Here is a 12,526-nt window from a genome sequence, read left to right on the forward strand (position 1 = left end):
TGCGATATATATTCTGGACGTGAAAGGATTTCTAGAAGATTAAGTACTTAACAAGGACATATTGGAATGCATCTGCATGTCTATTGACCTTTTTATACAGCAGACATGTTGACATATAGCAGAAAAGCACAGGTGTAATTACAAACATGAAACAACTTTACACTATTTGATTGCTCTAGTTTCCAGGTCCTGGTATTGTGCATGCTGGATCAGAGGTATGCTTAAGGTGTGGTCAGACCTGATCTTGCTCCGTTCAATTTGACTAAACTTTGACCCGTGGAAATTGTTAGGTTCTACAGATAAATAGAGAGAGAGGCAGTGGGATTGGGATTTGTATTCATATTTTTGTTTTATAACTTCATAGCAGAAAAAAAACACAATCAGTTAACAGAAATAAAGAAAGGGAAGTGTTTGAAAAGAAATTGTATAATTTATAATTCCATGTGGAGAGTTGTTGTTCGCCTGGTGGCCATGCTCCCTCATTTATGCTTACAACCCTACCCATTGCATATCCTGTCATGCCTTCTTTTTGCCACACCATACAAGTACACTTTGCCTGGCAACATTTGGTCGGAAAGCACCTTCATTGGGACACACCATCATTTGTTCTATGTTATTTGTTACATCTTTGCTTTATCTGCAATGACTAGTCAAAATTACAACCATGAAAATGGTATATTGTTGTCTAGTAGGATTGTTATGGTTGTGTCTGTGTTTCAGTTTCCTGCTTTATTTTGTAGTCTGTTTTCTCCCTTGTCATGTCTTGTTTTACTTCCTGCCTTGTGTTTTCCCACCTTTGTAATTGTCCGCCCCACCCTAATTTGGTTCACCTGTTCCTGTGTGCGCTTGTCACCTGTCTCTTGTTTCCTCGTTATCTCTTGTATTTAGTCTCTGTGTTTGCTTTGTCTGTTGTCAGGTCATTGTTTCTGTTTTGGAGTTCTGTGTGTTAGTCTACCCGGTTTGACTGCTACCACATTTTGGATTACCTTGCCTGCTGTTCACAAAACACCTTTTGTTTGTATGGATTATTGTATTAAATCCTCAAAGCTTACTTTTGCCTGGCTGTCTCTGCACTTGGGTCCAACATTCTCTGATTCTCGTAACGGGTCACAAAAGACGGTGTGTAGATGTACATTTTAAAGCTAAATGATAAATCTTGAGTACTAAACTACTACTGAATAGAGCCTTACATTTGGAAGTAGTAACAGTAGTAACATTAAAACGAGGAACTGGATTTAGTTATGACTACACATTACCAGCTTATGATTATCTTGAATGAATATCTGACTGCACCAACATAACCAAAAAGCTATTAAAATTAAAATCATTGAGCATTGAGAAAATCCACATTGCTGTGGATAAAAAGAAGTTTCAGTGAATTAAAAGAAACATTTGTTTCTACAGCAGAGGTAGTCAATTTCAATCCTGGAGGGTTCGAGTCCTTCAGACTGTTGTTCCTCTCTAAAAGATAACAAGCCCCTAATTCACTATCAACTCCATTCTTTCTAGGTATATTTACCATTTTCTTAGCCTCTACACTGTTCAATGATTTACAAAATAACTAGGGCTGTTAGCATTAACGCGTTAATCGCGATGCGATTAAGGGCCGAGCATAATGCGTTAATTTTTTTTAATCGTATTAATCGCATGCCGCCATTAATTTATTTTCACTTCACTCGGCTTTGCGTCGTGCCTAACAGGCTACTATTTTGCCGTACTTCCTCGTAACACATCCTGCTGCTGCAGGAATAGCAACGCGGATTTCGGTGCCTCATTCTGGTGCCACTGATATGACTGCACTTCTCTCTGATGCTCTGAAACAGACGTTACAGGCAACAGAAACATTGCTGCACGTGACGCTAGTTAACACTATACTCGACAGAAGCTACATTAGCCTACCACTAGCTAGTAGCTGGATTAAACATGGTTACAATGCTGACAGCTAACGCTAAACGGTGTAAAGTTTGTCTGTATTTCACCGTAGAGGATTCCGACACCGGGATGTAACAATCTGCAGCTGCTGTTGTCGGAAAAACACAGACGGTGCGTTCAATGAAACTGGTAATTTACAGCATCGTGTTGCATTCAAAGTTGTTGTTAAATGCCTTTTTCCCATCTGGTGGTTGCTTTTGTCATTCAACAGCTATTTACTAGTGAAATAAGTTATTGTTATAGTGATTACATTATTATTAAACATTTAATTTTGACGATATGGCCTTAGCAATAAACAAGCCATTCTTTAATGTCGCCAACTGTTTAGTACCCTTCTTTTTTTTGACTTTCTTAAAAGGTATCGGTTCAGGCACCGTTAAGGCACCGGTACCGTTTTAAAAGTACCGCTTTAGCACTGGTATCCAAACAATACCCAACCCTAATATTGACTCTAGATTCAAATGTGTGACTAGATAATTGATACTGCTTTTATATGATGTCTTTGGGCAAAGTGAGCATTCAATACCTATATTAAATATCTTCATTGTTTTTCATTTCAAACCCCAACCATGTGGTTGTGGTAATTACAAATTATGTCTGGAAGAGGAAGTGAATCCTTATCTGTTCTATGATTAATACAAGTGTCACTTGTGATATCTAGCCTTTACAAGGCATAAACTAGACTGGAAGAGACAGCCTATGTCACAACACACAAGCAAGCTGCCAAGCAACTGTTGATGTGCATAGTAACAGTCAAACTAAAGTGGATTGCAGTTGAACTATTCTCCCATATATGCCAATCAAACTACAAGCAAAGGTGCATAATTCAACATTGTTTCTCTGAGATAAGAGAGAATGCCTAAAGTTGTTCTTTTTTGTCAACTGGAATTGAATGTAATCACTGTCGGCCTGCACAAATATTATCACAGCTGTCATTGAGGAACCAACAGTGTATATGCCGGTGAAATAAATATCTCGCACATCCTAAAGGGATATCAAAATAACAATAACAACTGGAATGAGAACACCAAACAGCTCAAGCAAACACTGCCTTGCTTTGCTTCACAGACGCACCTCACAGTTTATCTCTGTGAATTCAACCAATTAGTCATTTGTCACCGCAAACCAAATCTTTATTTTCCTTATAATAATTATATTCTATCTGGTGCTGTAATGAAACAGCAAAAATAAAGCAAATACACCTAGCATGCTGTTTAGTTTGGTGTGCTTTAGTCTGTTTCTGTTTTGCCCTGAACTGGTGCAATGTCCCACAGGCCTCAGCCACATTGCATGTTGTATATGCTTAAACAATGAGCAGACATTTTCTATTCCTTTTATTCATACCCTCAGCGGCTTTAGTTATTTACTTAGAAGAAGCCGTCTCAGGTATGTAGGCCCAGACTTTTTCATAAGCTTTATAAATGCCCTCTGCTAACCAACAAACTTTTATCAAACTAAAAGAAAGAGGAGAAGTGGTGGTACATAATTGAATATACACTCCAAGGCTCCTGCTCTTTCTGCACAACTTAGGCCCCTAAAGAGCCCTTTATAGAACGGAGGAAGGAAAGGAAGAGATAAGACCACATTTGGTAAAGTGTTTGCCTTCTGTAGCAGTCAGAAGCAAATGCAGTCTGTAAAGTACATAGCAATGTGCTGTGTATATCCCTGTCCTTTTTAATCTCTAAGTAAAAGCCTATAGTCCCTGGTAAAATAAATGGGATTGACTTAAACTAGCTTTCCTCCCACAGAGCTTCCTCGTGTGTGTTAACCCATACACAATAATAGCTATAGCCTTTCCCTAGAAACAAATGTGGATATAGCTACAGCATGCATCAACAAAGACGTGTGCAATGTTTGTTAGACAAACAAAGCTAAAAAACTGCTTAAATCCTACATATGACTGAAGTACTTTATCCATTCACACTCGCACGGAACATCATTTCTGGGCTTTGCCTTGAATAGCTTTAAATGTAAGAAACCCGCCTTTTGTGCCTTTTCAAATTCATGTGTACACACATACAGTATTACTCATTTACAGATTTTTATTAGTGCTGTCAGTTAAACGCTTTATTAATGGCGTTAACGCAAACCCATTTTAACAGCGTCAATTTTTTATCGCGAGATTAACGTGCTTGTTGGCATAGCAAACTTTGTAGTTTTTTTCACATGCTGTTGCAACAACTGGTAACGTTAGAAAAACTACAACACCACACCGGATCTAGCTAGACCGGAAACAAAACAACAGGCACGCCGCACACACTTGTTTGGGCTTGCGAGCCGGCCAAAGAGTAGTAGGCTAACGTTATGTTTTGAGTGGATGGTGAGCGTGAGACGCCGAAATGGATGCCAATAAGATTCTGAATGTAAAGTTTACTTTTAAAAAGTTGCCAAATGGTTCCATTGACAAGACCAAAGTGATCTGTGTGTTTTGTCGTTGTGAACTGAGCTATCATCGCAGCACGTCCATCTGAAATACCACTTGATGGCCAAGCACACAGCTGATGCGAATTCTCCGCCCCCTCGTCAAAGCCAGGCGACAAAAGCACAAAGCAAGCCGATCCACTTTTCCATGTCGATAAGAGCACTAAAATGAGAAAAAATAATTGGACAAAAAGAAATCTAGGGACATTTAGAATAGATAAAAATGTGCGATTAATTGCGAGTTAACTATGACATTAATGCGATTAATCGCGATTAAATATTTGAATCGTTTGACAGCACTAATTTTTATGCTTAATTTGAGCTGTTGAATATTACGACGAGTGACACATTAAGAGGTGCCAGTTTGTTATGGCAAAGTCAATACAGCACTGTGGATCGCTATTACATGTGTGACATTTCTCACTTAGCTCCATTTGGATCCTATTAAATAACTCGTACATCTCAAAATGAGTTCAAGAGAAGTCAGTTTCTGAGATTACCCGGATCCTCAATCACCAACATACCATATTTTGTCCTCACTCTAAATTTAAACAGGCACTATTAATGAAAGTAAAATAAAAAGCACTATTTTTGTGCATCAAAGCTGCAAAGTAGAGTCAAGTGCCCTGCGCCTGGTTTTGCCCAGGGTGTGCTGGAACACTTTTGTTTTTTTATTGCCAAAGGCATGGGTACTGAGCATGGGTGAGATTAGAAAGGATCTCCTATCATCACCAGTATATTATAAGGGAGTGTGTAGAAGCTGAGTACAAATGTGTCCAATTACATTCGCTCTTTTCATCCCCAGGGGTCTTCCTGTAATGATGCACTGGCAATTTGGTAATCCAGTGGTGGGTTTTCCAGTTCCTGGATATGCAGAGTTGTATGTGTGAGTACACAGCTACATAAATAAACAGCTAAGGGCACAGATTGTGGATGAAGTTGGATTCAAGTTTGTGGACATATTAAATATCTGTGTGTGATTTTACACAATGCCCACATCTAGTTACTGTATAAATACCACTATGTAGGGCATTATTTCACACCTTCACAGCTCTGTCTTAAACACATTCATAATTTCTAGTGTATTTTAATTTTCTTTATTAAATCTGGGGCAATGTGTTACTGCCCTGTAACTTAATTCCTATTTGGTTTATTTCTACTATAATTGATTTAATTTTACTCCTATTATGTTTTGAAATGTTGTTATGGTGCATTTCTTTGGATATATATATATATATATATATATATATATATATATATATATATATGTGTGTGTGTGTGTGTGTGTGTGTGTGTTAACTGATAAAATCATTACAGACACAGCTCAAGACCTACCAGACTTCCCAGTTTGGATGACGAGGAGTTGTTTCTGTGTTTGAGCAGACCACATCCCTCCATGCCTGGGGCATCTCTGTGGTTTCCATGGATACGAGGCCCACCAGCCCCCTCAGATGAAGAGCGAAGACGCCTTTCCATCCGCATCACCTCATGATAGGGGCTGACACTGCTACACAGAGAGGCTGGAGGAAAGAAACAATTCACGAGAGGAAGAAAGTCAGACAAATGAATTAAGGTGAAACAGTTGTGACAGTGATTTCACAAGTAGAGACATAATCATTTTTTTATTATATTTCCAATGGTAGCAGTCATCCCCATTTCCTGTAGGAAATTAGGTTATTTTCATAAAACTTAATGACAAAGTTGCTCTAACTTATTCAGTATTTTAAATTAAGTTAAATCTTCCCTTTCTGAAGCTCTCCAGCCATATTGCTTTTTGGTCAGATGGTATTTATGTAATTTTTTGTAATTTCAATTTCAAATGATCTGAGTACCTACACCAAACTTGCTGTGTGACAAAAATAATAAAACTAGAGATTGAATGTGATATTTCAGGGGAAATACTCTTTAGTCAGACAAAGAGATTGCTATTATTACACTATTTTGATCTACTAATAGAAAGATGTGAATAAAGACAGACAATGCCAAATCCTCTTATTGAGAGAAAGGTTAAAAACACATTTGTTTTTGTTTTAAACACCACTTCATGAAACCCATTTTCACACACACACTTGCACACAACCACATACACAAATAGTTTCCCTATGTGTATGTCTTCTTTGTTGTATTTGTTCTTGTGAACCCATTCTGAAAAAATGAGATATATGGGTATTTGCAGTTTTTTGGCTTCGCACTGAGCAACAAAACACTGAAGAAGCCACATGATTACCATCATGTCTCCTTGTATCTCCAACCATTTTACTACAGGCTCAGACTATTTCAACAAGAAAGGAAAATCAGACACATACCTGAAGCCTGTAACACTGTTTGCGTAAATTAATATAGTCAAATTCTGTTTTTGTGGCTCTGTTATCACTGTAGTCTGTCTGTCTGTGTGTGTGTGTGTGTGTGTGTGTGTGTGTGCCACAATAGTCCATTGATACCGCACTATGCTGGCAAATGATCCTACAATCTTGACTTTAAACTTTAAAATGCATAACCGCACAAATTGTACAATTACATTAGCCACAGCTACAGTTCTTCCAGAGTTTCTCATATAACAGAAAGATGACAGTGTGTCAAACTGAGCATATATATCATATTAATGCAGAGAATTAATAAAGTGACATTTCAGTATTGGCAAAATGCAATTATGAGTTGCAGCTAACTAAACTCTGATTCCTAATCACATGGTTAGTTAGTCTAAGAGAAACCCTAAATTTGCCAACACTCCTTATGAGTTTAAGTTATCTAACTCTTTTCCTGAAAGGGTAATTAACTCGGCCAGAAATCCATGTTTGTCAGTGTCTGATCAAAGTTTGACATGAGGTAAACAATTGTAACAACATAATGGGCTGCAGATTTACGGCGAAATTATTCATTTTTGTTTTACGAGAGAAGCCTGGGCTACAAAACCTCCTCTGAAATATGTCACAGCAGCTGAAGAAGTGAGAACGATAGTAACAAATCATCTTTGGTTTAGGAATAAATTGTCAGTATGACACACGCTGTTTCACTACTGTCACCAATAACTGGCACTGATTTATTTAACTGAGGGCATTTCTTTCAGATTAACTGTCTCTGAGTTACTGCTAGGAGTGACAGCTACAAGAGTTTCAAATCCGTATTCAAGCTGTACTTATTTCTTGTAATATTTAGAAACATTCTCAACTTTTATCAGAACTTTGATTTACCAAAGAATTTGGAAGTTGGGAAAAAATGATGTTGTCCATACTAGTCATCTAGTAGTTTTAAATTACCAGGTGGAAACAAGCTGAGCAAGACATGAGTATAAGAATACTTTTGATTATGATTAGCCCAGTTTGCACCCCCTCCACTTACCAGTTTCCTGGGGGAATCTCTTTGAGAGGCTTGGTAATCAACTCTCAAAGACTACGCTGTTCACACTTGTTCAGTCAAACATAATGAAGTGATAAAACCAAACAACACTGAAGGAGCAGGAGCAAGGCATCACTTATACATATTAATATGTATGTATATACATATACATATTAACATGTCATCTGTTCGTCTTTACACTGCCAAATTATTATGGCAAATTGAGCGTGAGTGTGTAATAGCCCTGCACGATTAATTGTTATAAAATCGCGATCTCGATTCACCCTGTTCACGAATGAATTTTTAAATAACTTCGATTTTTTTTTTTTTGATTAAAATGTTTTTTTGTTATGACGTCGATTCTCATTTAATTTTACGAGCCGACTGCATCACAAACGCTACTACTTTCTTCTGTGAGTTTTAAACATAGACTGTACAAAAAAGGTTTTAAAGCGCTCCCAAGCACTGCAATGCTCTCCTTTCTCTTCATTGTAGCCTCTATGTTTACAGCCTTGTGGTGATGCACAATGTGCTATAGGTGCCAAAACAAATCTGTTTGGTACTGCCAATTTGTTTTGTTTTGTCATGGTTCATGTGTGCAATAAACATTACACTTCGTCAGAAAAAAATCGTGGCAGAGAATCGTGATATCAATTCTAAGCTAAAAAATCGTGATTCATATTTTTCCCCAAATCGTGCAGGCCTAGTGTGTAAGTTAGAAAGCAAGTAAAGCAAAAGAGTGATTGGGATAAAGAGCATATGGATACATCGATGTCACCAAAAAAAGCAAGCAACAGGCTACATATACAGCAAATACTGTATATATGCCCGCACACATCATCACTGCACAGCAAGAAGTCAAAGAAACAATTTCATGGAGCCCTCATTACAAAAGAATGTCAAACAAGTGTGGAAGCCAAGTTTGTGTCCATCTGTGTGTCTCAGTTATCATGAGGGATCAACTCGGGCCTGTAACTCCCATTGTACAATCGTGTATGATATTTGTGTGTGTGCGTGTGTGTGTTTGTGTGTGTGTGTGTGTGCGTGTGTGTGTGTGTGAATCTATGATTTACCTACAAGTGTTTGCATGAGTTTCATACCTGCATGTGGTTTCCTCAAGTGAGAGGACCTTGGCTCGTGGCAGCCACAGAAACTTCCTCTTTCTTGAATAGAGCGTATGTTTCTTGCCCTTCTTTCCGATTGCTCTGGGTTAGAGTGACAACCCTCGCTGCGTACCACACATGCCTCACTCTCACTTGTTGTCTCTGTGTGGTAACCTGCCTTCCTCTCCTCCACCAACTCCTTCTCCTCTGCTGACAACTCATCCCTCGCTTCCTTTCTCTCCTCCAACCTCTCCTTCCTCTCTTCCAATGATTGTTCCTGCAGAGGTAGGCAGGGAACTGCTGTTTCAGGCTCTGAGAGGGAAATGGCAGTCTCATAATCTGTGTTGTTTGCTGTGCTGGTGTCAGGGAGTAAAGGTTTTTCTGCGCTGGACTGGGCTGGAGTGAAGAAAACCTGAGAAGAGGACTGAATATGTGTAAAAAACAGAACATGCATCAAGGGCATTTTAAAATGATACAAATGCAAGAACATTTATGAAATCCAATGATGCAAAAACCTGACAGTTTACAGAGAGGAAACCCCACTTTAGAATGCATTTACTAGGCAGATATTTGTGTCCTCAGGTAGAGATGGCCTGATACCATTTTTTGCTTCCTGATACCGATTCTGATACCTGAACTTGCGTATCGGCCGATACCGAGTACCGATCCGATACCAGTGTGTCATATATTTGATTATGTTTTAACAACTGTATACTACTATCCCTGTATGGATGTGATATTATTTCTATCTTTGTTGTCAGTCTGGCTCAGGTTAAACTCTTTGTGAAACATGAACAAACACAAACAATGAATGCCACAGAACGTAAGTGCTTTAGGCAGTATCGGAGCCGATACCGATACTGATACTGGTATCGGTATCAGAACATCTCTATCCTTAGGCAACAAAGTGTGCATGGTTAGATAGCACAGTCATACAGTATTTACTCTTCAATGGACTAAGTGCAGAGCTTTGTCTTGCAGCTGTTATACTTTTCTTTCTGGAGTTCCCTCCTCTGCCAGGAAATTAAATAGAATAAATTCTTTGAAGAAGGAAAAGTTCTGCAAGCAATGGTGTGAAATGTGGAGGGCAGTTTTCAGACATTTTTCATGCATTAGCTCTTTTGATTAAAGGACTTTTCATGCCTGGTGCTCAATTTTTATGCCACATTCCACACAGTGGTCATAAATATTCCTCCCTTATGGTTTTTTGTTCTTGACATCCAATGGTTGTATTGTCTATTCCTGAAGCACTAATAGTGCAATCTTTTTAAACATAAAAATACTGTTCGTTGTGTTTACGAGCAGAAAGATTTATTGTTCCGATAATTTAGCATGCTTGTCAAAATGTTGTATTTTTTTAATGAAATGCTGTGGCATTACGATTACAAGCAACTTTTGACATGGAGCATACTGTTTGTCTATACTGATTAACCCACTTGACTCCATTTGATGATTCAAAGAGAGAGAAAAGAGCGTAAAACGAGCATACTACCTGGGAGTTAGAGACAGCCACGCTGAAGTTCTCTGGAGCAGGTGGGGGTTCAGGTGGAGCTGTGTCAACAGCCGGACCAGGCACAGAGGCAGATTCTGGGGCTAAACCAGATCCGGGGCTGGGAGCTGGCAGAGCATCCACCTCGGACACAGAATCCTCTGTGATGGGGATGAACTCTGAAGGGGTGATGGCTGTGGTTTGGTCCTCTGATATCATCGGGGACTGGAGTGAGCTCTCCCCTCCAGCACCAAGCAGCTCCCCTGGCCATGACCCCGGGGTGAGCCCTCCTGCCTCTGGAGTGATGGTGGTGGAGCTTGGAGGTTCCAGATTCACTTCTGGAGGTCTGTGATGATCGGAGGTCCGGGAGAAGCGGTGGTGAGCTGAGAAAGATTTGGGCAGCAGCTGTTTCTTCCGTGATGACCGTTTGTTATTACTGCCACCGCTGTAGTCATCGAGGAACCCAGAGTCATCGCCCTCATTGGCCCCTGAGCCACTGATACAGTTGATGAATACGTTTCGATTGGCTGTGGAGGAGGAGGAGGAGGACACTTTTTCCAAATCCTCGGTCTGAGAGCGTGGGATTTTCTTTTGCTTGTGGCTGCCAAACCCAAATGAGTGGCGTGACTTGGGGCGTCCACCACCTTCACTGAACCCTGTTGACAGTGACGTTGTTATCGCCTGCTGGTTATTTCCGTTTGTGTCAGTGCTCTGTGTCAGCGGGGGTGTGAGGTTTAGGTTGATAGGCTGGACACGTGGAACACTATTGCGTTTAGCTGAGAAATTGAGAGATGGAGTTCGGAAAAGGCTCCGGCGTTTCCCGGTACTGCCAGAACTGGAGTTGGTGCTGGAGGGCGAAGAGGTGTGGACGCCATTGCCCTGTCCCCCTGAAGACGGAGAGGAGGGGAGAGACTCCTGCCTCTTACTGCTGCTGCGGCGGAAGATTGGCAGGCGGGAAACAAGTGTAGAGCGGCGTGAGCCTGATTCACCCATCTAGAAGCTAAGGCAGTGGGGCACTCTGAGGGAACAACAAAACACAAAAACCTTTCAACGGATACAACAAGCATCAACATACGTAGATTCACATTCAACATGAACCCAGACAAAAAGATTAGCTTAGATGTTTTTAATTTGTTGCTGGGAAGTGATGCGGCACTCAATAATTGTGACATTCTCAACTTTGGACATGCAATACGCTTTCTAATGTGGCAGGTAAAACATCTCAAAAAACTAAATGATTGCTGTTCATTGATAACCTTCTAATAAAAAATAATAATAATAATAATAATAATAATACAGTGCTTCAGTGAAGAGTTTGTGGTGAGAAATCTCACATTATCAGATCACATTTCCCATGCTGAATGAGTCAAAACAAGTTGCTGCTGCAGATGCTTCTGACAGAAAAAATCATTGTCAACTATTTTGATAATTATCAATAAAGTATATATATAATTATAATATATAATGATCGATAAAGTACTTTTTCATGCAAAACTAACAGAAAAAGCTGTTTTTAGCCTCTCAAATATGGAGGTTTCCTGCTCTTTTCTTTTTTATACCATATTAAACTCAATATGGGTTTTAGATTTAAAGACATCACCTTGGACTTTGAGAAACTTGGATGGATTAATCAACAGTAAAATGAATCATATATATATATAGATAGATTTTTGCTATTCAGGTATTGGTAATTTATGTGTAAACAGTGTTGTTTATCCTGTTGCTGCTAGACTAAATACCCCCACAAATCAAATCTCATACTACAGCCACTAAACCTGTATGGAAATGAACACCTCTGCTGAAATGTTAAATTCGTTAACGATCATACAACACGATCTCTCTCTCTCTCTCTCTCTCTCTCTCTCTCTCTCTCTCTCTCTCCTCTCTCTCTCTCTCTCTCTCTCTCTCTCTCTCTCTCTCTCTCTCTCTCTCTCTCTCTCTCTCTCTCTCTCTCTCTCTCTCTCTCTCTCTCTCTCTCTCTCTCTCTCTCTCTCTCTCTCTCTCTCTCTCTCTCTCTCTCTCACCACACACACACACACACACACACACACACACACACACACACACACACACACACACAGTCTGGTTCTGGTGGTTGATTAACTCAGCTTTTTGCTGATTAGCTCTCACTGCCATGAGTCCATGAGGTTGCCTCATGGACTCATGGCAGTCTGATTACTCCACATTTTCATTGTGATATTTTGTGATTTGTGGTTTTGATGAATTCTACAAGCAGCAATACCAC

At 39.6% G+C, this 12,526-nt stretch overlaps 1 protein-coding gene across 6 annotated transcripts in view; it reads right to left on the reverse strand.

Moving 5' to 3' along the window:
- ccser1 (coiled-coil serine-rich protein 1) overlaps positions 1 to 12,526 on the reverse strand; it is a 128,714-nt gene that overhangs the window by 111,487 nt on the left and 4,701 nt on the right. For 5 of the 6 annotated variants that reach the window (XM_031308945.2, XM_035992137.1, XM_035992141.1 and 2 more), the window contains exons 2-4: positions 10,285 to 11,299; positions 8,790 to 9,216; positions 5,689 to 5,873 (exon numbers count right to left, since the gene is read on the reverse strand). In XM_031308945.2, the coding sequence (XP_031164805.1) occupies positions 5,689 to 5,873; positions 8,790 to 9,216; positions 10,285 to 11,274 (1,602 nt within the window). In that variant the 5' untranslated portion in view covers positions 11,275 to 11,299. The remainder of the gene's footprint in view (positions 1 to 5,688; positions 5,874 to 8,789; positions 9,217 to 10,284; positions 11,300 to 12,526) is intronic. The other variant, XM_031308946.2, reaches the window with a different exon arrangement.

Source organism: Sander lucioperca, chromosome 2, assembly GCF_008315115.2.
Source record: "Sander lucioperca isolate FBNREF2018 chromosome 2, SLUC_FBN_1.2, whole genome shotgun sequence".
Classification (NCBI taxonomy): domain Eukaryota; kingdom Metazoa; phylum Chordata; class Actinopteri; order Perciformes; family Percidae; genus Sander; species Sander lucioperca.